This window comes from Phoxinus phoxinus, assembly GCF_949152265.1.
Source record: "Phoxinus phoxinus genome assembly, chromosome: 23".
Classification (NCBI taxonomy): domain Eukaryota; kingdom Metazoa; phylum Chordata; class Actinopteri; order Cypriniformes; family Leuciscidae; genus Phoxinus; species Phoxinus phoxinus.
This window is the reverse complement of record NC_136898.1, coordinates 12799610-12825601: the sequence shown is the minus strand read 5'-3', so window position 1 is coordinate 12825601 and position 25992 is coordinate 12799610. Positions and strand designations below refer to the sequence as shown.

Genomic DNA, 25992 nt, shown 5'->3' with positions numbered 1-25992 from the left:
AACTCTGAGACCTTGCAGGGTGGAGAGGGCAGTATTACAGACTGCTGACTTGCGATTTTAAAACCTGAAGTGTGGCTTTACAAAGGACAACAGCCTCAGAATTTCCTGTATGATTATTGTAAATTATGAAACCCCAAAACTATTGCATGTTTGTGGTTTGACCCTGTGTGCGGTACCAAGGTCATAACCAGTGGAAAGATTTCATTTCCTCATGGTTTCCTCCTTTAGAGTGAAGGAAATAGCTTAACTAACCCCAATAACACAATCACCACATTATATTGCACTTCCTGAAATATATTTATCATATAGGCCTATAATTATTTGTGCATTTTTTCAACATCTTGATTAAAATGTTAGATTGTGACCGCGGTCGTCGTCTTCTGGTCAAACCTCTTATCACAAGAAACACAAAGCAATTTTTAGCCTTCTAGTCCCAGACCATCACCTGCTTAAGGTACAATATTATGTGCTTAGATGGAGTATTTTGTCGTGGTACATTAATTTACACACCATTCTTGTGTTTGACAATCGAAATTCCTTAACACAGTGTGCACTTCTGTGCCCTTTAGCCCAACAATGACAATAATTAACTCTCTCATCATGAGTATTTTATTATCCTGTTATAAAGCATTTTTTCATTCTTTGATCAATGTTTAGAGTCCATAGTCTACTTTATCTATTCTAATCATGCAGCATTACCTCATGCCGTGCTATTACCAGTAATTAAGACATTGACCTACATCACTCATTTGCTGTTACATTATAAATCAAGCTTTAGAAACTCACAGTGGGTGAAAACAGCTATATGTTGCAAGAAATAAGTCTTGTGATGTGCAACAAACAATGTTCTGAGTCTGTGTTGTATATCGTAAATAATATAATTCAAAAATCAAGTTAAACCGTGACGCCCTCTAGTGGTTTATTGTGTTTAAAGTAAACTGGCAAGACTTCTAATTTGGATGTCTGTTTGGCCCACAACATTTGTTTAGACAATTTTAATAAAATGTGTTGCTCTGAACTGTTTTAAAAATATCAATGTACCTAAAACGTTACAAAATAGGGTCCTGAGGTAGCCTGTGTGTAAGTCCATAAGAGTCCAGGATGTTGAATATGAGGGGCAGGGCCAAAAAGATGTTAAATATTGACGAGGAGTGTAATTATTAACTAAGCTTCAACTCCAAATCACTTTTAAACTGGCCTCTCTCTGGCCTGACATAGCACTGCTGACCGACCCACCCTTCTCACTGGCTGGCTCTCTCGTTGTGCTGTCACTATCTTTATTGTTTTTAGTTCTTTTTCTCATTTTTGTAGACATATTTTTACTTTGCTTCTGTAAGTTCTTTAATCTCTATATTTATTTTAACTTTTCTTTTATTCTTTTGTTTGCATTCTTTCTCTTTTTCTTTTTTTCCTGATGCGTCCTGGACTCGCACGAGGAAGAACTGTGAAGGTAAGTAACTCTTTAATGAAAATTAAGTTGTGGGTACATGGAATTTTTAAGTGGTTTAAATTGTAATTTTCTTTAAATAAATATATGCATTTAAAAAAAAAAAAAAGTAAAACTCACCTTTCTCACCTTTGCCTCGCCTCTGCAATTACGCTCATTCACGTAGGAAAATGTAATGTTAATGTCTGACTGTTTGTTTGTGAAAGGCTAGATTAATTTGACTAAATATACCTGCATTGTCTAACAAAGTACAGGTAAGAAGGATAAGAAAAGGGGATAAGAAAAGAATGCAAAAGGCTTTCGCTCGGCCCTCAAGCATTTGAAAAATTATTTTCCAAGAACAGGATCTTATAAATCAAAAAGGGTATAGAGTAAGTTTCTTTTCAATTATCTTTAATACATGAAGCAAACTGCCTGGTATGTGTTCATGCAAATAAACGGCAGTTTTAGGTTTTGTATGGAATTTTTATACAACAATCTAATATATGTCACATCTTTTCCACAATTATTTTCTTTTCTACAAAGTAGATTTGATGAAACGTGATGTGACTTACTCCAATATCAAGTACGGCAATTAGGAATTGTGATAAAAATGAACCACTTTCATGAGTTCATGCCATTGATTTTCTCTCACTCAACACAAATGTTACGGATACGGCTCAGGGATGAGAAAGAAAATGGTGGATTCACAAGATGATAACAGGGGCAGATAACACAGACTGACTCATGCGATGTGTGCCCCCTTTAATTACTTTATTATGCTGTTTTTCCAAAGGTAGCAAAGAGCAGGGAGGTTTACAGCAAGGCAAAGTCTAAAATATGATATAAATGAAGAAACCAAGAAGAGAGAAAGAACATGATAGAGAATGTGGGATGGGTAACTCATGACTAAAAGGAAGTGATATGTACAAAATTAAGACATAAAGCCAGATCAATTATTGAGCGACACACCCTTATTTCTCTCAGATCATACACACATTCTGCCGAGTACCCTTATGTTGACTGCTGTCATAAAATTGCTGTTATCAAGATCAGTCTTAGCACTTTGGACATGCTGTTGGCCAATAATGGAGTCTATGGCATGCCATAAAGATGAGAAAGAAACAAGAGGTCAAAGTCATGAGCCAACAGAGGAACTCTCACATGTTCTTAATGGCAGTCATTAGCCTTTGTCTGAATCCTTATCTAACTCTGTCTTCTATGCTTTCATTTCAGGTGGAACCACGCTTTCTTCTTCTACTATCTATCTATATATATTATAGAAAACTACCCTGGCGAGAATAAGGAATAAGTGCACTTCCTTCCACTGTCCAAAAGGGGCACACTCCAAAGATTCGGTGCTGACTGGTTGTAACAGCAACTCCATGTGGAAGGTTTGTGTCTTCCAGTGGAGCTGCTGTTGCGTGCAGACAGTCACCTTTAACCGCCTTATTTCTACATTAGGCTACTGCTCCTTTGAAGTGAACAAAGAAAATCAAGTCCTAATGTTTTTATTCTTATTTAATGCAATGCCTAATACTTGGTTGTGAATGTACGTCTATACTAGAAGAAAGCATGTTTAACCCAGGTCTAGGACACAGGGTGATGACCTATGAATTGACAGCCAGTGTTTGCAGTCCAGCTGCCTGTCAGTTCTGTAGGCCACTGTCCTGTTTATCCTACTAAACACACACCGGTTTGCACAGAGAATGCAGGACACCGTATAAATGTTATGTATAATTGTTATGTATAATTGTTGGGCTGAATAAATGTAAAACCTTCATGTAATTGTTAATTTGGAAATGCATTTATGTATTTATTTTGATGTAGCTAACTAGCAATACAACATTATTTATATTTATATATTTATTTGAGTTATTCAATTGTATTTATTTTCATTTGAACATTTAAAATACAATTATTTTGAACTTTAAATAAATGTATATTTTACAGGTTTTCACACTGTTTTCAACATAGCCTACAGTACTTATTTCTTTGTCACATTCTTTGCATACATTTCATTTAACATTTTTACGACGTTTTCCAAAATCAATGTGTCATGAATTATAACAATAAATACAATTATAACGATAACTACATTAGCATCCCTTGGTCGGACAGTTAGAACATTGGTTCACTTGACTGGGACAACTTGACTCTATTTCCGCCGACCTGACAACATCCTAATTGTACAACATCTCTAGATCAACAGCAGAATGGTATCTTTCTGACATTGTTTTAATATTATGTAAAGTACATTAGGATAAACACTTTGCTTATGTGTGCAGCATTTCAGCCAAATAAATGATAAATTTTTGCTAGATTGTTCATTTCTTGTCTAGGGATGTATGTTTATGCTAAAATATAATTAAATAAAATATAATATAATTATTTAATTAAATAACTAAATAAATAATCGTTTGTCATTATGAGTAGAGAGTTGACTCAAGTTTCATGCTTTGGAACTCCCGTTTCCTGGTTTTCAAGATGCATTGTGGGACTATTATTGGAGCGAATGGTGGAAGGATTTTGCGATTGTTGAGACCACCCTTAAAATGGCTGACTCCCTGATCAGTTCCCTGACTAGTAACTAGGGAGCAAAAAAAAAAAAAAAAAAAAAATAGTAACTAGGGAGCTGATTGAGATGCACCCTGAGTTTATTATAAGTGCAAACTCTCATCTGCCGTTTACATAATCAAGCTGGATTCCTATTGGATAAAAAAAAAATCGTTCTGAAAGTGTGTCGTTATCATTATAGTTGTGGTGTGGACTTTTCCTTTTTTTATCATTAGAATGATTATTAAAACTTTGCAGTTATTGTTCTCATTAGGCCTAGTTATTATCCTTGGTGTCAACAGTCCTTTAGTCACACATAAGCCATTGAAAAGAAAGCATCACTGACAAAATATTCCACTTCACTCACAAAACAACCTGAATCCAAAGCCAATTTCCTGTAAATGTCAGACTTCTTTCACTTTCAGTTTTGTTTTGCCCATGTCCCCCCCCCCCCCCCACCCAGTCTTAGATAGGCCTATAGGAATCGCTCTAAGACTAGAATTAAGCTGTAAATTGCAGTAAATGTCTGAACAAACATGGCAGATAAAATAATATTAATTGATTATTGATTTAAAAATAAACAATTAAATAAATAAAATAAATAAACAATGGGTTTGTTTGTCTGCATCCCATTCTGACACTCGAAGAACATACAGGTGCAAACCACATGAGGACTTAGCCTATTATAAAAGAATCACTGTCAAAATGAAAGAATTCTTTCATTTTCACTCTCTGATACAATAGCTGATACACATGAGCCAACTCACAAGAGGCCTCTTTATAAAGACGCATCTTTAGCTTTTCTTGGTTATTTTACTTTTGTTATTTGTAAGGCCACTTCTAAATAATTTTCACATCTAATGTTTCAGATTAAAAGAACATTACAGAATCTTCATTTGACATAGTGGGTGATGAGTGTCAATTTCTGGGACCCCCTTGTGATAGTAATCAAACCTGGCACAGACTCTGACCAGCAACTGTCACTGGTCTGTCCAGGACAAATATAGCAGTCAGCCAGTTACATGCTCAAAAGAACCCCCCCATCCCATCCCCCAAAACAGGAATATTACCATCCTTCCCAAGTTTTTTATGTGAGGTTCATTCATACAATATTTTGGGCATGAACAGATGGCATTGATTTAACCTGTTAAATTGGCTTTATTATATTATATTATATTATATTAAATGTTGTGGAATAAATTTCTATGCAGTAATTTATGGCCTCTAAATTATTCATTCGTTCGTTCATTCATTCATTCAAACAAACAAGTAAAAGTTAAGGTTATTACAATCAATATAAACTTTATTTGTAAAAAAAAAAAAAGAAAAAAAAAAAAAAAAATGAAATGAAAAGAAAAGAAAAGAGCGTCAGCTGTGTTTCACAAAATCCCAATTGGGGAGGTGGTGGGAGGGGCTTTTATTTTGGAAGTTCCCTTGAGTTCCGGTCCATAGTAATGTATTAAAAATGTTGTTGGGGGCGCGAGCTCTCACGGTCACGCGCAAAGTGCTCGGGCTGTGGGGAGCAACTCCAGCGGCTATAAAAGAAAAACGATCTCCTGCAAGTCAGGTCGCAACTGACGGGAGTAAACTAACTTCAGTCTGATTTACGAAAAAAGTCAAAGTTAGCTAAATATAAATTAATGCAGAAAAAGACAACAGTTAGTTGAACAGCTGACAGGACCAACCCACCACGCTGGCAGTCCGCAGTAACGTTAACTGTTAACGTTACCTGACATTGGACCGTTCATTCGTTCGAACCGCTGGATTAACTGCCTAGAAATCAGCAAAGAACTTGTAGTTTATTTTACACAAGTTTATCTTACACATTTTGCAACATGTTCAGCTGGGCCAACAAGGACGGGAAGAAAAAGGACCCCGAACTGTTTCAGAATGTTTCTGACGGGTTGAAGCGACTCTATCGGACCAAATTATTCCCATTAGAAGACACGTACCGCTTTCACGACTTCCACTCTCCGGCTCTGGAAGATGCTGATTTCGATAACAAGCCCATGGTACTTTTAGTGGGCCAGTACTCCACAGGGAAAACCACTTTTATTCGTCATCTCATGGAGCAGGATTTCCCCGGGATGCGCATAGGCCCCGAACCGACCACCGATTCATTCATAGCGGTGATGTACGGGGAACAGGAGGGTCTGATCCCGGGCAATGCTTTAGTGGTTGACCCCAAGAAACCCTTCAGAAAACTCAATGCCTTTGGAAACGCCTTTCTGAACAGGTAAGATCTTCATTCATTACACTTTCAAACAACCTTCTTTTTAAAAATAAACACATTCTGAAAAAGTGCAGTGTTTACAATAATCATGCGTCTTTTGCAGTTGTTTTAATCTCAGGTTTTCTTTGCTCTGGATTGCAGCTTTTCAGGGTGTTGTCTGTCGGTTGTTAAGTTTTGTATTTCATATAACGTTACTCAACATTACTTATGAAATGTAATGATAGGAGACTTCTGGACATTAAAAAGGGTTCATGTTGTAACGTTACTGAAAATTGAATTTCCTGCACTTTTCCCCCCAGCTTACTTCTGCATGCTGAAGTCGCCAGCTGTATTGCAAGGGTGGAGCTTTAACTGTAGTAAAGCTGAATTCTTAACTGGTTCACCACCTGTGTTTTATATCATTGATGAAGATTTAATTAAGTATATTACATACTTTTTCCTGCTTTTTACCACGCACACTATTGTAATCCCGTCATTTGTATGTTGTTTAACACACTTTGACAGCCAACATCAAATCACATGTTCTCTGGCCTAAAAACGTATGTCTGTCAGTTTACGAAGACTGATATGATTTGCTTTATTGTAATCCTCACAAACCTTTATTACTTTTAGATATGGTTGTCACGCCCAGAGAAAGTCTTCAGGCTTTTGAACCTGGCATTAAAGCTTTACCTGAACTCCACTTTAAACCTTTATACCAGCAAAACTTTCCCTTTTTCATTGTGTTTCAATAATTATTGAACATTTTGTGTGCATAAAACTTCTTGCTCGTTAGTCTTTGGTTCCCTCTTCGGGGAGGAACGTCAGCTGACCCTGGTTTTGACAGCTGCAGAGGCCTTTAAAGGTCTTTTTAACAAGCTCTTGGGGAATGGGGCCCTCCATAAGGAATGACGTAAAAATAAATGAGTTTGTGTTTGTAATGGCGTATCAGTTCAACTCACAGTTGTCTTTTCAACATGTTACATATGTGACGAGCAGAGATGGGTGTCTTCTCAAGGACTAGTACTACACTTTTCCTTTTAACTTGTGCTTGTTGCAGAATGAGGACTTCACCACAACCCCATGCTGGTTAATGCTTGAATTGGAGGGATCATATTATGGACGGATCATATTTACTCCCCAACAGGCCTGGGCTGGCAAAATGCGTTTTATTCTACAAAAATGTCCTTTTAAAGAAAATCTTGGAATGCTTTCAGTGTGTGCAATACGTAGGTTGACTAGTCAATCATGAATGGGAGGGGAATAGTTAAAGATTTCAGCCCTCCTCCCTCGCCCTCCCTGAACTCTCCTTGACTATGTTGTTTTAAGGTCAAATCAGATTTTCTTGAGAAGCTCAGTGTAGTCATGAATTGATCAGAGACTTTTCTGTAGGTTCTGCCCTATAGGCTATGTTAAATGTGTGATTTTAGTGTTTTGACACTTGTTTGTGTGAAAATTATTATTTTTTAAATGGGTTTGCAAGAGGTTAAAAAGAACTGACTCCGCTAAGGCACTTTACTGAAATTGCTTAGTCAGTTCCTCAGATTATCTGCGTTCACTCGCAAAAGTGTCCCCCGTTTGCAAATATATGACCCCAGCTTCCTTTATATTATGCTGATTATTGCTTATCAAGCATATTGAATTTTCCCTCCCAGTATTTTGCACTCTGACCTTGTCGGAGAGGTTCAAAGGTAGCTTGAAGGTCACTGGCGAGGTATCAAGGGTGTGTGCGTGCCTTGTGACTACCACTGCTGTAGATTTTTAGTACATATTAACCATGTTCCAGTAGTTCAGTTAAACATGGATGCTCCGCCTTTGTGCTGTTGTCCCCACTCTCCCTACTACTCATGTGTAATTTGAGTATGCATGCACTTTCCCCCCCTCTGCAGCTGCATTCATCATTTTCCCTAGGCTCTGGCCTGTATTGAACCATATAGCTGATTGCAGGTTCTCACCACTGTGTTTGTAGTAATAATATAGTGTTTGTCAAACAATTTTCCCAAGCGCAAATGAATGCACGTCTAAGCCCTATATGGTGTTTTAACCTCTAGGTGAAGATTAATTTACAGTAATTTCCAGTTATTGCCGTAGTTGGTTGCCGTTTTACTCTTTAGTGTTATGCATTGAAACATGCTCTGTTACTGCTGTCTATCTTACTAAACAGGTTTTTCTTCTGATATGCATCTCTGTGTAGTCATTTTGATTTATGTAATTGTCAGCTTGGTTTCTGAAAAATTTGCACACCAGGCAAGGAGTCATTGAATCAAAAAAAGCAATACAATGATCTTTTTTTAAAGTGGTGTTTTTGGGACTTTAAGAAGTCCTGGAAGCAGCTGGAAGTTTAACATTTTCCTGAATAAACTACACACAGGGAAGTGAGGCTGAGACATTACTCTCCCTGAATATTATATCAGCAAGACGACACATTATTTAACAACAGGCTAATTAGTTTGTTCATATGCAGTCCATACTTGTTTACTAGAAGTGTATAGACTGAGTCTTACTCTTACAGTAAGGGTAGGGAGTCAGGACACAGCAAAGAACTAGCGCTGATGAAAGCCGACTGTGTTGTCGTCTCGATTTGCCTGCGTCGGGGCAAAAAAGCTCCACTTGAACACACTGAGAGAACTACACCCAACTGTCAACTAGCATGTGTTTTCTGCGGCTGCGTGTAAATGAGACAACGGTCTAATTCTGCAGAAATATTAATCTATATTCGTCATTCAAAAAGGGAAACTGACGCTGCAGATACACATACCGTAAACAAAGTCAGCGCTTGCTTACCGTTTTGAATATCAATCCTGCTGATCACTTTCTTTATTCCGCGCAGCTCATGTTAATATTAATATATTCGCCCTGGAACACTCAGGTAAAATGACATAGAATTTGAACATCTGTACCGTTTTGACGACTTTGCTTACTGTTTTGCTATTATTCTCATGCATTCACTAAGCTGTACAGCCAATCAGAGTTCTCTCTCACCAACGGCCCGACGCCAATTCTTCATGCTGAATCGGCCAAAAAAACAAAAAACAGACGGCATCCAACTAGAGCCAACGGTGCGGAACACCCCAAGAACCCCAAAAAACGAATTCGGCCGACTAAAATGGCTTGACGTTGCCCGATGGCCGATCGTCGGCTTGTTGTGTCCGTGGCTTAAGTCTGTATGTTTTGGTGTCAGCCTGCACTGTCTCCTTGTTTTAGCTTTAAAATACCCTTCTGGCAGCAGAACGAGCCTTAGTAACTGAGTCTAAACTAAACCAAACTTACTGTGATACTTTTTTCAGGATTCTTTGACTAATAGAAAGATTTATTTGAAATGGAAAGCATTATAAATGCATTTACGGTTACTTTTGATCAATTTATTGCATAGTTGCTGAATAATAATAAGTGTTAAGTTCTTTAAAAACAAATCTTACTGTACCCAAACTTTTGAATGGTAGTATATAAAGTTGCATCATGCAGGAAATTAATTTTAACTTCTGCAGGATGTTTGCTGAACCTCTGAAGCTTTACTTCAAAAACAGGCTAGTAGTGTTTAGATGTTATCAGTTTACTCTAAATTATTTATTGCTCGATTCTCGAAAATAAAAGTACATGTTGGATTTCTGGATATAGCCTAGCTATGTCTAACATGTCTCTGTTCTGGCCCTGCTTACTTTATGATTTACATCAGCAATAATGACACAAACTGTCTTTGTCAACTGGCAGCAAGTCCAGTAATGAGTGAGTGGAATGTATGCAGAAAGGAAATATGGGATGTGATTGGCAGGAGTGAAGGTACCTGCCTGTAGAGAATAAGTGATGGCACTCTTTCTGGAAAAATAAAGGGGTGGGAATGAGTAAAATACATAAGTGGTAGGGGGTTTGAGGTTGAAGGTTGTTTTTGCATGACTAAAATGTGCTGGTATGTTAATGACATGGAAATAAAAGCATATGGGTTGGCACATAAATGAAGAACGCACAGAAAGATAAGCTGCAAACATATGGTAATGGAAAAGCTGAGGTAAGGGTTGGAATGATAAGATTTGGCGAGAGAGAACGAGAAGGGAATTCCTTCCAATCAGTCATGTTGCACTAAAAACATTACTGCAAGATCACTAGGCCCAATGGTGAAATGTCTGATTGTTTCAATTGTATCTATCCTTTTTTTTAAATGTTTTTAAACCTCTTCTCTCAGGTTTATATGTGCTCAGATGCCAAATGCAGTGCTGGACAGCATCAGCATCATAGACACTCCTGGAATTCTGTCCGGAGAGAAACAGCGGATCAGCAGAGGTATGCGTTTTTTTTTTTTTTTTTTTTTTTTTCGTTCTATAATTGTCTTCTTTTACGATCCCCTGACTTTCCTTCCCAGAGTTACCACAACTTCATACTATTTGTCCTATTAATACAAGTGTCATTTGCATAGACAGCTGTGAGTGTGTAACATATGTCCCAAGCAAAGGAAGGGAGGTTAACTTAGTTAGCTTCTGCATTATGGGAGTGTTAAGAGGGAAGTATTTTTAGTTCTCCTGTTTACATTACAGCACAACAAACCCACTCTTCTTCCAAAGGTTTTTTTTTCCTGTAGGAAGGAAGGGAAGTTGAAAACCTAATTATTCTATAGTGACAATGTGGACTCTCCTTTCCCATTAAACGCTATGATTTGGCAAGAACAATGGATTTTCTAAGCCCTCACTGAAAACAAAAATGATGCAAACATTTCTAAAATGTTCAAATAGCCCTTAGGCAGTGTGTTTGATGGTTATTTGCCCTTAAGCAGCACAGGAGATAAGGTACAGGATTTTTTTTTTTGCTTCCCTAGAAGTATAATTGACTAGTCTGAACCTGTTACAGGCTCAGAAATGACAATGGAGGATGTTGGTATGTTGTTTATTCAAGAAAACTCTTAAGAGAGCATTGTGTGTGGTGGTAACCGGTGTCACGTTGAGACTCTTCCTGTGCTTGTCTATCTGCCGTGGCGTGTGTGTGCGGGCGGGCCTCTACTTGGCTTTCCCTGAAGACCATGTAAATGTGATCAGAGGGTGAGTGGCATCTACAGATAACAGTCTGACAAAGAGGGGCGACAGCTCAGGCCAGGAAACAGACATTACCGCCGAACAGAGAGGGCGTGGTAAGGACGTACAAATGAGCGGACTGCGCGAATGCATCCATGTTCAAAGATTCAGTTTTGTGTTATTGAGCATGTATAATGTATGTGTGTGAGAATACGTTATTCATTATCTATGCCTCTCCGAATAAGATATGGCTTCGGGCACATCCCTACTGCAGACTGCTATTTGTTTTTATACCATGGCACTTCTATGTTTTGTTTAAGATGAAACCATGCTAACATCATGTTTGTATATAAATAATACTGAAATAACACTGTTTTGGACATGCAGCATCTACATTTTTTTTATGGTTCTGCTATTTTTTTTAAACTATTTTAAGATACCACCAAACGATGGTAATATCATGTTTATTGGACACATGTACCATGGTATTCTTTGAGTATCTTGGTGTACCATATTAAATACCATGGTACATGATTATGATAATCATTTACTACCATGGTATGGATCATTGTACAATGGTAGAGACACAATGTTTTTGTATAAGGGGGTGATATGGTGGGTGATATGGTGGTGGTATACATATTGGATAGGGTTATAGGAGAATTGCCTGTGAGCTCCATGAGAGAGTATAGACATGAGTGGATGACAATAACCAGGTGTTCATGAACACTCTTGCATTCCACACCGTACAGCTTTATCTCACATTATTTAGGTTTACTTTCAAATAGGCTGCACCCTATGGTCTCTGATAAGCATCCCCACCCCTAACCCCCCCCAACCCCGGAGCTTGGCAGTGCCTGGGCGGATATAAAAACATCATTAGTGTATGGGAAAAGTATTTCCAGGCTGATACATGGTTGTATAAGCTTGTGTGAGATCATAGGATGGATCCCATGTGCTGCACTATGAACTTAGTCTTAGGTTTTAGTCACAAGGTCTTAGGCTCATTAAAAAGAGCAAGAGAGGTAACAGCTCTCCATCAGAGGCCAGGGTTACTTTCTCTTTGCTGTCCTTTGCTCTTCCTCTCTTGGAGGCAGAATGAGAGCCATAAAGATTGATAGTGATTATGGTGAATGCGTGACGACTGAGAGAATTCAGACTCCGGAGGCAGGACACAGTGAAGGGTCACCCATACAGAATCTCTCCAGATCCTTCAGATTCCCAGATCCACGTTGGTGTTTTTCTTAACAAATTTTCTATAGGGTTCAGGTCAGGGGACTGGGATGGTCATGGCAGCAGCTTCATTTTGTTCTGTGACACATTTGTTGATTTTGATGTTTGTCTTGGATTGTTGTCCTGATGGAAGATCCAACCACGGCCCATTATAAGATTTCTAGCAGAGGCCGTCAGGTTTTTATTTTTTTATCTGTTGGTATTTGCTAGAATCCATGATACCATGTATCTGAAGAAAAAATAGGCCTACTAAATTAAAGATCCAGTAGTATATTAAGCATGGGGTACTCTTTATCCCTGTTTGCACCAAACCCATCTGGTGGGTTTGCTGCCAAAAAGCTTTTTTTGTTTTTGTTACATCTGACCGTATAAACCGGTCCCTTATGAAGTTCCAGTTGTCTGACGACTGAATATGCTGGAGTTTTCTTGAAACCCTCCCAAACAACTTGTGATGCTGTTTGGTGAATTTTTTTTTTTAGCCTTTCTGACCCCAAGACTCAATCTCTGCTGTGATCCTTGGAGAGTCTTTGGACACTCAAATGTTCCTCCTCACTGTACATTAGGATTTTATAGACAGGGGTTAAAGTGGGCCTGAGCAGTCTGGAACTGAGTTCTGGCACCTCCGATAAATTAATTAATAAATAGATTGAAATCAAATCATTCTCATCAAATTCAATGATTCTCATCATTCATCAAATCAAAACGTAATCTCATCCCATGGCCCCGCCTTCACAAACACGCTTTCAGACGTTATGTTCTCAGTCACGGTTCTGACTTGAGTGCATCTACGCGGGTTCATGCATGCCTCCCCTCCCCGCTGAACGCCAGCAATTACAAATGTGTGAAATGCACTCTGGCTAGTTGAGCGCTGTAAAGTTAGTTTTAAGTTAGATTTTCGCCAGACATTTGTTTTCCCTTGCCACTGTTCTATAGGGTCGACAGTCTTACAAAGATATCAATAGCAGGATTAGTTTTAACATTATGTAACCATTGTATATCAACGTTTTCAAATTCCAGAGCTTGTACTTTCTTCACTGACACAGACGAAAATGAAAAGACTATCAGTCGAAGTTCAGCTTTAGGAGGGGAAGAAATATGGTAGGATAAGGAGACTGAGGGAAAAAGAAAGATAAAGATGAGGAGAGAGCAGGTATTGACATAATCTAATGACAAGGTTTTAAAGCTATTTGTTATACATTTTTTGGGCCTTCAAAAGTCCTAAATTGCACATATGTAGGTCAGAGAAATGCATAATTTCTCTGGGGAGCATGCCCCCAAACCCCTCAACTACCTCATTTCAGTGCCCGTGTCTGGGGTGGTTATGTGGGCTGGCGTGGCTACTGGTTACAGTGCCAGGGCTGAATTTTTGTCCCAGTCCGCCCCTGATAGTTGCTGTTCTTCTAGCCAGAGTGGATGTTGCAGTGGAGTTAAAAGTCGAAGGGGAAGTAGGCTAAAGTCTAATTTCCATAATTGTGATTGATTTATTTCTGTTATAGTTGTCTTCAGCCATTTTGGCATGCTAAATTTGAGTCAGTTTTGGACTTCCCATTTTTATGTTTAAATTTACATTGTGAAAAACAAGGTTGTGTTCCATATTGTGGTGTTCAGCAATTTTAACATAGTATCGTCACCATATCAGTGTAGATAGATGGACCAAAATAAAACCATTAAAATATCAAGTAAATAAGTATTGTTGTGATACAGTGACACTTTTGTCCCATAAAGTATTTACCATACCACTATACTCAAATACAGTAATGCAGTAATTTTTCCCTGTTGCACCTACACAAAATTTGAGGGTTCCCCCACCTACAAATCCCACTTTAACCTCTGGTTATAGACACATGTCCTCTTCCAGGCAGATTCGTAACATCTTTAGTTAATTGGAACTTCTTAACTGTTGTCCTGATAGTGGAAATGGGAACTTTTCAATGCTTTAGCTATTTTCTTAGAGCCACTTTCTGTTTTGTGAAGCTCAATCTTTTGCTGCACATCAGAACTATATTCTTTGGTTTTGCTCATTGTGATAAATTATTAAGGCTTTTTGGCTTTTGTTTCCTCATATTTATACTCCTGTGAAAAAAGAAGTCACAGTGACAATTTCATGTTCCTAGTCACCCTGATGTGCTAATTTTTTTTAAGTATATATATATATATATATATATATATATATATATAATATACAAATTATAAGGGTGCCAATAATTGTGGCCAACGTGTTTTGGAGAAAAACATTTATTTCATAATGTTACATAGCCTATATACTTTAATGTACTTATAACTAACATAACAATTGTTTATTTTCCCCTGAAAGCTATGCACAGAGCTTGTGATGCGTATGGAAAGTCTGTCTCTTTACAAAATGCATTTATTTAAAGATTCTGTCTCTATTGTGTTCAAAGCTTCCTCTTTACTGATGTTACAGTAATTGAATGCAAGTGGAGGGAAATGTATAAGGAAAGCCCTGGTAGTGTCATTATCTAAACATGGAAAATGTTAGTATTTGGCTCTTATTTTAAGTCCTACATAGGAAGAATTGACGACAAAACAGACAATAATTTGCACGTAAAGTGCTAGTCATTGCCTTGTCATAGATCGTAATGTGGCTTGTAGCCAGTTTCAGTCTGAGTTCAAGTGGATGTCTTTTGTGAATACAATACCCTAACAGCAATAAGTTTAGGAGGAAATCTGGGCCTGTCTGAGAATAATGGGATGATCAGTTTTGTAACTGATCTGAAAAACATGGATATTCAGGAATGACAACTATTTGTACTTCTAGCCACTGTCATGCTGTTCTTTGGAAGAGGACGAGTGTACTTGCTATTTTAATGCAGTCCTTTTCTCTCTCCGCATTTCTTTTTTTACAACAAGAAAAATCTTATCTCCTCCCACTTCATTCTTCACTGCAATGTGGTCTCCATATTGTGGTTCTGAACTCTTGCGCTGACTTTATAGAAGAATAGATCAGTGAGGACTGCTTATAATAGTTTTGATGGTATGCCATGTTTTAACTTTCAACCTTAAACCCTAAAAATGTCCTGCTCATTCGTAGACCTTTTGAGGTCAGTTAATAATCTTCTGAAATCTGCTGACTTCACATCCTTCTCCCTGACCACAGTTAGACTTTACAAGCAGTTAACGACAAGGCACTTCAAAATTACGCTATATATATAATGTACTGTTTCAAGCTTCATACTGGGCTATTCCCAAACCACTTGGCTATTCCCTACCAAATATTTTTTCCTCCCTAAATAGGACTGCAAGATATAGGAAAAAAAACTGACATTGCGATTAATTTGTTTTTCTGCTATTTTATATATTGCGATATGAAAACATTTTCACTTGATGATTTGAATCTCTATTTATAAATAATTCATAATTCTAGGATGATTGGGGTAAATTGGTTAAACAAAAAAAAATTACAAGCATAGAGAATACAATAGAACAAAGACAAAATAAGCAGTTTCAGGTAAATTAACAGTACAGGCATTGAATAATCAAATGTCAAATAACACTGTAGTCTTCACTGTATAAATTAAATGTATATAATCAATACAGCTTATCTTTGTTAAAGCTACAAAAGGAATTTCTCTTTGGTTTATTAATTTGGTGTGACAAACAGTTGCAGGTATATTGGGCTGCTATCACTTTAAGATGAATGCACCTATCCAATAGCGGTAAATGTAATAACCATTACTGACTGCGTTTACGAGGTACCTTGTTGAGATGGGCATTTTGACTTAATTTTCCGTGAACATGTCCGCTCAAGCACAAATCGATTAGGAAGGGAATTCGGTGTTCACGAACTTCACGTGCTGTCTGCGTGGCTCTGCGTGCGCGCACAAACAGCGCTATTGATGTTTAAACTGACAGGACTTAAAAACACATGTAAATGATAAACTCACTCTATGATGGTTAAACTTTGCAATTAATCTGCGAATCACATGTTTTCTGAACCGGGGGGCAGCTGTCCCGTACGGATCAACTACGGACCCTATGCTAAATTGTACATCCTGCGATGTGACTATTGCGATTGCGCACATTGTGATATCGATGCTAAAACGATACATCGTGCAGCCCTAATTATAGCAATTAGTGTTTGTGATTGTGGAAAACAGAATTCTTATTCATAGATTCAAATTTATATTTCAAATTTTTAATTTTTAGCTTTTTTTATTTTAAATTCGGTGATAGAATCAAATTCCATTTGTTATCCCTTTATGTGTGCACTTTTTTTCATTTGGTTTATTTCCTAAAAGTTGCTCTGTGTCCTTGTCTTGAACTGTATGTGTTCCACAGGGCTCTATTCGAGTACCTCTCCTATTTACTGTACACAGTTGCCACATTAGTTCTTCAATGTTTAGTAGGCTTTGCTGCGTGTCAATTATCACTGATAGCATCCCATAATGCTTTACTCAATATACTTATTAAAGCATTTTTTTTTTCTCTCCCTGAAATAACATCTGTTGAGACTGATGAACATCTCATGTCAGTGGCTTAGATTTAGTGGCTGTGCAGTTTTCAGGGCAAGCATTATGCCTTTTATCACAATTCCATGTTGCCATCTTTAGTGTAAATAAATGCCTTTTATTATGAAGAGTGTACATAAATGATAATTCTAATGAATTATTTCCAACTTGGATAAATTGATTCCCTGAGAATGTGCTATTGTTAATGTAGATCATTACAGCAGATTTCTCTTTTTTTTTTTTTTTTTTTTTTTTTTTTTTTTTTTTTTCTCTTCCTGTGCTTTCCAGGAATTTGTGGAGGTGCCACATTTACATGTGCTGGTACTGGGAAAGGATCATTTCCTTCCATGCACAGGTGAATGCTCACACTTTTTCAGGCCCCCTCCCATATTTCTCACATGTATGCTGCTGATATAATATAATAGCATATTACTATGAAATAAATAGTTTAATTCAGTTTTCAAATACTGAATGGTATATAACATGGTTAATGAGTGGGTCCAAATACTTTTTATCTGTCAAATACAAGATGTATGTTAGATTAATAGTTGATAGACTAGAGTAATGATGCTAAAAGTTCCGCTTTGCCATCACAGGAATAAATTACATTTTAAAATATTATTGTTATCTGTTTTAATATATTTCACATTGTTGTTTTACTGTATTGTTGACCAAATGCAGCCTTGGTGAACATGAGACTTCTTTCAAAAACATTTAAACAATCTTGTGTACAAAATGATTTTAATCAATTCTCCAACATTTCTCCCCTCTGATATTATGGCACCACCAGTGCGGTTATCCTGTCGAGTCTGGAGTCTACTGTCAAATGTATGACGGTTACAAATAGAGAATTTTGAGGGCTGTTTTTATTATTATTAATTAAAGCCGAGTTTAAACTATAGAAAAAAAATTCTTTGTCAGAGCTGTAAGGAAATAGACATGGTTAAAAATAAGCAGCAGATAAAAGCAACATAGCCATCACCACAATCCTAAAAATGTTATAGTTTGTAGGCAGCTATATTCATCTGGTCTGAATCAGCGTTCCAGTCGACACCTGTTAAGCAACATTCACAACGGTTTCAGAAACAGCTGCTGCTTAATATGTTAGGAGCAAACCTCTTTGCAGAGATGCTGCAGGACAAGGGCTCCCATTACTAAACACTAAAACATCCCAGTTATTTGTCATTCACATCAGATATTATATGTTTCTAGGGTCTCAAGGTACAAAAATCAGGGGTTAACCTATACTGAGAGCTTGTTAAATGACATCTATGCATGCTTTATCTCGTAGTGTTTTTGTAAAAAAAAAGTTATTTATTCAGGCAGAGAGATTGTGTGTCAATGTCTGGATTAGATTTTAGCAGGGTGGAGGCAATACTAAAATCTAAATGACAGCCATCTACACTGAGCCAAATTTATTTTTCTTTTTTTCGTTACGGACATTTAGTCCAACCTTCAGACCAGCATGAACCAAATGCCTATTTATGGTGGTTGGATCTTTGTGTTGGTTGTAAACTTTATGTCCCAGCCCTGTATTCACTGTACATATGCACAAAACCATCATCTTTATAGATAGCTGGTGTCATTTATTTTCCAAACAGCCATATTTGCTTATCTGCATAGTTTCCTCGTCCATTCATTTAGTCTGTCATCATTCATTCGTCTGTGCATTTGTTCATTCATTCATTTGCTTTTGTTTGTTCATGAATTGAATGAATAATTTATTGATGAAACTGTATGTTTGTAACCGTAACTGCATCAGCAAGAAGATAATTAAATTAGTCTTAATAAAATTATCTTGCTATTTGCAATGTTGTGATTTCAATTTCTTTTATTAAGTGCAGCTTTTGTGTGTCCACTTGTACAGATTTTAGTGCAGGACCAAGCACAGTTACTATGGCATTCTTACATAAACAAGGATATCCCATAGTTTACACAAGGATATGTTTTTGGAAAGTATTAGAAGGAAAGCAAGCAAAGAATTGGAAAAAGCCATACCATTAGGGAAAAACAGAGTAAAAATTCCATCCATATGAGCTACCTCTGCTGTCAGTCTTTACCAGCCATATTAATGTGTATAGTATACACAACCAGCTTATCAGTGTCTGCTCTTTTTTTTTTTGCTTTGTGCATTTTCTTTTTTTTAACATTGTCATTGCATTGTTTATCATAACGGCCTGTTTCATTAGTATTGCTAATGAGTATTGTGATGGATAACTGTCAATAAACCAGAGTAGTGTATCCGCGAAGTCACGCGAAGTCACGCCCATGTTGGATCCAGATTTCACATCCTGCTGACGTTGACACAACTGTTGTGAGCTGGGACGCAGTCTTTCCTGTCTTCCACACACTACACAATCCAAACATAAATTGGTAACTTCTGTCTCAGTAAGCAGGAGAGTTGGGTTGGAAATGATTTAGCTTCAGCATGTGTATTATGGCATATAGAGAAATCTCTGAAGATTAAACCCTCAAGATCTCCTAAGTAGCTTTTTCGAAAGATCGGCAAATTTGTTGAGTCTAGTAGCAATATTAATGCTGACCCTTGTTGAAAAATGTGAATGCAAAAAAGACATTTTCTCTTAGGTATTTTGGAGGACACAGACTTTTCCCATTACCAACACATTCGTTTCATATCCCAGCCCAGCTCTTAAATTTAGTTTTGACACATCGTCATCTCCTTGGCTACTGTCAAAATATTTTACTCTGATTTCCATTGTTCCCTGTGATCCTTTTAACCATGCAAGAAAACAACCAAACATGGGGAGAGGAAAGAGTTTCTGTGGGACAATTTATTCTCTTTCCTGTTTGCCAGCGTGAGTGGACGTGATGTCAATTCGCTGTAGTTGACCAGAAATCTCTTCATCTGTCCCCCCTCCCCCCGCCCCTCCCACCTCATGTTTAAGGGCAGCTGTACTCCACCCAAATGAGCCAGTAGCGTTGTCGTGCGAGATAATCGGACTGGATAAATGGAGATGGGTTCTATTACGCAAAGACTTTCCTTTAACAGCAAAACTCACACATTTTGTATTGTGTGAGTTTACCTGTTAATGGATTTCTGCTTGTTGGTGTTGAGTGATATGGGCAAGATCAGGAAGTTCTAGGGTCAAATATCTGCTGACTGATGTACTGCCCTTTATCTGGATGGAAAGAGAAGTGTTGGGTTGTGCTTTATAAAGAAAGCTCACATACACAAACAAGTTCCCTTTGCATTAAATAAACTGAATGACTATTTAAGTGGATTACCTGTTTTTATTTTGTATTAAAAATGTCATCTCCTTGTCTCTGTTTCAGGTTATGACTTTGCTGCTGTGCTCGAATGGTTTGCTGAACGTGTGGACCGCATCATTCTTCTCTTTGATGCACACAAGTTAGATATCTCAGACGAGTTCTCTGAGGTGATTCGAGCTCTGAAAAACCACGAGGACAAGATGCGGGTGGTTCTCAACAAAGCTGATCAGATCGGGACCCAGCAGCTCATGAGGGTCTATGGCGCCCTCATGTGGTCTCTTGGTAAAATCGTCAACACCCCAGAGGTCATCCGAGTGTACATTGGTTCTTTCTGGGCTCAGCCTCTCCTGATTCCAGATAACAGGAAACTGTTTGAGGCAGAGGAACAAGACCTTTTCCGTGACATCCAGGGACTTCCACGTAATGCAGCGCTACGCAAGCTGAACGACCTTATCAAACGGGCACGTCTTGCCAAAGTAAGAAATTAAACCTTTTATAGTTTGTTATAATGTAGAGGTGTCTTTTTGACACATTTTAGATTTAAAGTTCTTTGAATGTTTTTGTTTAGATTAGTAACCTGGTGTGTGCTGCCCTCATGTGATCACTTTATAAATTGTCCTAAGATGTGATCTAAGTTTCGTGTCTGAAGTTTTATAAGTCATCTTTTATTTATTTATTTATACATTTTCAACTTTCTTTAGTGTGTAATGTTGCTGAAAGTCACAAAACACCAAGTCCACTCCAAAGACATTTAATCTATATCAGTAACTAAGCACGGTTTCTGAACTCCCTGAAACTCCTCCATTGCAGTCTTAAGTTTTCTTCTGGGAATGTAATGTATACATCACAATATTCCTCATTTAAATAATTCCCACCTAAGGTATACCCAAAAAAGGGTGGCGAGGCCTGGTTGAGTTGCGTAGTGTGTTGAAACTCGCTGTTATGGTAAGGGGCGTGACATTTCCTAAACACTCAGGAAGCGGTTGACCAATCACAACACACTGGTCGAGGCGACCAACCAGAGCACATTGTGCTCTTCGGAAAGAGGAGCTTCATAGAGACAGGAACTTAACAGTGTTACAGACAGACTGGGAAGGGTGGCGCTGCAATAATTTAAAATATGAAATATATATTTTTTTAAGAAAAAGCAGGTTTCTTTTTAAATATACAGTTTTATATATAATAATGTAATTTATTCCTGTGATGACACAGCAGCCATTACTCCAGTCTTCAGTATCACATGCATATGCTGATTTGGTACTAAAGAAACATTTCTTATTATTATCAATGTTGAAAACAGTTTTTGCTGTTTTTTTGTGTGGGAACCATGATCCTTTACCATTCAAGGACACATTAAAATAATTAAAATTACATTAAAAAACATTTATAATGTTACACAATATTTCTATTTCAAATAAATGCTGTTCTTTTGAACGTTCTTTTCATTCAAAACATCTTAATTTTTTTAATAGTTTCCACTTAAATTTTCAGCAGCTAAAGTTTCATTGATTATAATATTTTTTTTTTCTTGAGCCCCAAATCAGCATAATGATTTCTGAAGGATCATGTGACACTGAAGACTGGAGTAATGATGCTGAAAATTCAGTTACTTTTTGCCACCAATGCAATATAAATTTTACATATATTATTAGAATTTAAAAAATAACTGTTTTCTATTTTAATAGCCTATATTACTGTTTTTACTGTATTTGATCAAATAAATGCAGCCTTGGTATATATTTATTACCACACATTTTCTTATATCATTCAATCCTCTTTCAAATTGACAAATTGCTCATATATAAATTGCTCAAATATCAATATAACACAGATTTATTTTAAATTTGTTATGACAAAATGTTTTCTCTCCAGGTTCACGCCTACATCATCAGCGCTTTGAAGAAAGAAATGCCAAATGTTTTTGGGAAAGAAAATAAGAAAAAGGAACTCATCGCTAACCTGGGTGAAATCTACACAAAGATTGAAAAAGAACAGCAGATCTCCCCTGGTGATTTCCCTAAACTTAGTAAAATGCAGGTATGGAAATGGTCCCATCTGTCCCAATATTTTGTAATATCTATATTTTTTTTTTAGCCAAAGATTTTCAGAGTAATAAAAATGGTTTTGCAACAATTTACCCCCTTGTTTTATTTTAGTTACTAGATCCAAAGTTCCAAAAAATATTATCTCATCCTCTAAGGGTAGAATATGCATTTTTGACATCTTTGTTGTCCTCGTCATTAGGAAGTCCTTGCTGGTCAGGACTTCACTAAGTTTCAGGGATTGAAGCCCAAGTTGCTGGAAGCAGTAGAGGACATGCTGGCCAACGACATTGCCAAACTCATGACCCTCGTTCGGCAGGAGGAGGCTGCCATGCCCAGCCAGTCTGTCCAGGGTGGCGCCTTTGAGGGCACCATGAATGGACCCTTCGGCCATGGCTATGGAGAGGGTGCTAGTGAAGGCATTGATGAGCTGGAGTGGATAGTGGCGAAAGACAAGCCAACTTACGACGAGATCTTCTACACCCTGTCACCTGTCAACGGGAAGGTCTCTGGTGCCATGGCCAAGAAAGAGATGGTCAAATCCAAACTGCCCAACAATGTTCTAGGAAAGATCTGGAAGCTCGCTGATGTGGATAATGATGGGTACCTGGATGATGAGGAGTTTGCCCTAGCTAACCACCTCATCAAGGTTAAACTGGAAGGTCACGAGTTACCTGCTGATCTTCCTGTTCACCTCGTGCCTCCTTCTAAACGAGGACTGTAAACAATTTGGGAAAATAAATGTTATCTTTGAGCCAAACTTTGTTGAGGTTATGGATATGGGTGGAAGGCTGGGTCTAGAAATATGAAAATATATAAACAGAATTTATGATATAATTATACAATATGCATTAGCTGTGGAAAAAGAGCCAAAATAGCTTTTAACTTCTCTATCACTACAGTTTGTCATTCTCACTAATATTATCTTCTTTGTTCTTGATGGACCGGTAGTTAGAAACCTAATCAAAACTTTTAAAATATAAATAAATTTGATAGCATCCTGTTATCGTATTTCTCAAATGTTAGTTGTAGCTGAATTCTATTTAAGCATGTACAATGGCAGGGAGAGGAGTCCAATGTGACCAAAATATAGGCTAATATTAGAAATCTTTTAGAGGCATTTACTTGTTCCAGATCTTTATACTGATGCTGCTTCATACTAGTCATGCAAGGAGAAATGGTTCTTTTTCATTCTTACACTCCATTAACGTTGCTGATGGTTTCAGGCTATTCAGATTTATCCTTTGAAACGTTCAGTTAAACAATTTTGTAGTTTTGTCCAGTTTTGGTTTTACAATTTGGACTTGCCAATTTGACCATTTCTTAGCACTATAAAACACCGCAAAAAACAGTGCTGCATTTTTGTTTTGTATGTTAACTGGTGTTGCATCAATCGTGATGGTTCAAAACCGATTGTTTGTGACAAGACATTCAACAGACAGAGACTCCAACTGTATGATCTATGTCAGTGATACAAGTAGCATCTTGTGTTCATTGGTCTCTATCTGTTCTTGAGTGCCTGTGCCTCACCCTGCTACAATATCAAAAGCTTTTATACACTATAAATACTGTTCATATGTAAATTTGTCTAGTTTGCAATAATAAAAATCTACCACAAGCCTGTCTTCCTTCTTTTATTTTTCTATACAGAGTATTTGAGGAAGTTATTTATAGCTATTTTTTAAATAAATAAGTCATCATAAAAGGATTGTAATTTGAGATTATTTCTTAAACTATAAACAATATGTCCTGAATAGCCTACTGGAACACTGTCTTTATATACTCATGTACTTATACTGAGTGTGTGAGTGATTACGATACCAGCGGCCGTATTCACAAAACATCTTAAGGCTAAAAGTAGCTCTTAACTTGCCGATTTGGGAGAAACTCTAAAAAATAAGTCCTAATTTATTTCTCTTGGAGTATTTTATAAAAAAAATTAGTGCTAAAGCCAGCTCCTAAATCTGTGAAAAATATGGCACCATTTTTATTTTAAAATCTTGATTTGAATATTGCAACATACCTCGTTCTACTGCTATGATTAAATCACTGACAGAGACCCCTCCCCATCAGCCAATCACTGTGTGCATGGTTAGTAAGCGTTTTAACATCATCCATAGCAATGTGGTCAACCCCGCCTTTACTTTTAGCTTATCTATTCCTTAGTAAAAGTTGGTCTCAGCAGCTTTGTGAATCGGTAGTAAGGATAAAATGTTTTGTGAATATGGCCCCAAATGCCCCTATGAAAAGCTAAACTGGGGCTGTGCCAGATCTGGGCCTATGAAGGAGGAAGCTAATGTTTTTAGCTGAAAAGTATCAAAATAGTTGCTCCAAAGTTACACAATTTATGTGACTCAAAATACTTTAAAAATTAGTGCTAGAATACATAGTGATGAAGAGCTCACGAGACTTTGTAAAATCAACTGGGGGAAATGAGGGGTTGAGGTTAGATTTTGCATTTAGGTGATCAGTACATGTAAATGATTTATTCAGTATCAGCATATCAAAACAAACAATTTAAAATGCTAGGGGGCGGTATAAACAATATTATAAGAATACTAAGTGTATATGCTTGTAAAATTTTAATAGCTTTTTGTTTCTTCAAGGGGCAATGGACTCAATATAATGCTTCACCTCAATTTTAAATATTATGAAACATGTTTTCTCCCCAGAAAATGTACATTTGTTAATTGAAATAATAAATAAATAAATAAAAAGTCCTGGTTGGTTTATCTTTGGAGTTAACAACAATAATGCCTAAAATAACGTATTTCCACTGTCGGGTAAAATTTTCATCAACATTTCCAAAAAAATCAAGTAGCCTACATTTTGACAAAAGAAAAATAAATGATAAGGGCATTGACACAATAAATGAACAGCTGTCTCTGGCTTCTGCTTGAAAAAGTTACAACTTTGATATATCTATATCTTTTTCAAACTTGGTTAATTGTTTAGCATGGTATAGTCTGTGAAGGAGTTTAAAATTTGTTTTAACCTTGTTTGTTAAGAGATGGCAAATGGGCTGAAGCCAGGCTTTTACATTTGGTTACAAAACAACTTTCCTTCAGGAAAAGGGCTAGATTGATCTGTTATAATTATTGAAACGACAGGAGAAACATATTTTACCAACAAGGGAGTGATTTGGTGGGAGTTGCTGGTAATCTAATATTTGTTGCTGTTAGAACAACATATTATAGAAGAAAATGCACCAAACACAGCTGCGAATATACTCCGATGTCAGGAGAAATTCTGTCGCTTTTGGAGCATGTGTACGCAAGAGGGCGTGAAAACTCTCCGGCTGATACCTCCGGAAATCACGTGTGCAGATTCCAGCCACAATCCACCTGCGCGAGCGAGCTGAGCTAGTGGACTATTGATGCTGCGCGAGACTGGCGAAAGAAGAGTGAACACGAAACAGTTCAAGTCGGGGAGAAAAGTTGTTTTTATACTTACACATATTACTAAATTGTGACTCAAAAACAGAAGAATGGATCTGAGCACGACCTGCCTCTGTTTAATCTATGGAATTCTTCTCGCAGGTAAGTTTTATTATTATTATTTTTTTTTGTCCGGAAGGCTGCGGACTAGTTAGCTCGCGCGCTACCTTCCCTCAAAAGTTTTTCTTTTAAATACTTTATTTCGTTTTCTTACACACTTTTTTGTTATATCGGAGCTTTATATTGTTTCTGTATAAGTTTCAGCTGTAAACCAAATTGGTCAATGTAATAGTACTGAGTGACCAGCGTAAGCGAAGTGAAAGGTTTTCAGTTGAAGAAAAAACGGTCACTAGTTTCAAAGTCTAATGGCAGTTTTTTTTTATCTG

The 25992-nt window shown here is 37.2% G+C and overlaps 2 protein-coding genes across 2 annotated transcripts in view; both read left to right on the top strand.

Annotated features, from left to right (window-relative positions):
* Positions 1–5425: 5425 nt before the first annotated feature.
* Positions 5426–23787, top strand: ehd1b (EH-domain containing 1b). The gene is made up of 5 exons (XM_079598681.1): positions 5426–6218; positions 10375–10472; positions 20191–20603; positions 22000–22164; positions 22372–23787. The coding sequence occupies exons 1-5, from the start codon at positions 5818–5820 to the stop codon at positions 22891–22893; spliced, it is 1599 nt and encodes a 532-aa protein (XP_079454807.1). The 5' UTR covers positions 5426–5817; the 3' UTR covers positions 22894–23787.
* A 1575-nt stretch (positions 23788–25362) lies between these two features.
* cxadr (CXADR Ig-like cell adhesion molecule) overlaps positions 25363–25992 on the top strand; it is a 49160-nt gene continuing 48530 nt past the window's right edge. The window contains exon 1 of the mRNA XM_079600785.1: positions 25363–25708. Within this exon, the coding sequence (XP_079456911.1) occupies positions 25657–25708 (52 nt within the window). The 5' untranslated portion in view covers positions 25363–25656. The remainder of the gene's footprint in view (positions 25709–25992) is intronic.

Bases quoted from the DNA above. Each gene is read 5' to 3' on its own strand.
- ehd1b (XM_079598681.1), top strand. From the start codon at position 5,818: ATGTTCAGCTGGGCCAACAAGGACGGGAAGAAAAAGGACCCCGAACTG. The intron at 6,219-10,374 runs GTAAGATCTTCA...CTCTTCTCTCAG, and splicing joins GGAAACGCCTTTCTGAACAG to GTTTATATGTGCTCAGATGC. The intron at 10,473-20,190 runs GTATGCGTTTTT...TCTCTGTTTCAG, and splicing joins GAAACAGCGGATCAGCAGAG to GTTATGACTTTGCTGCTGTG.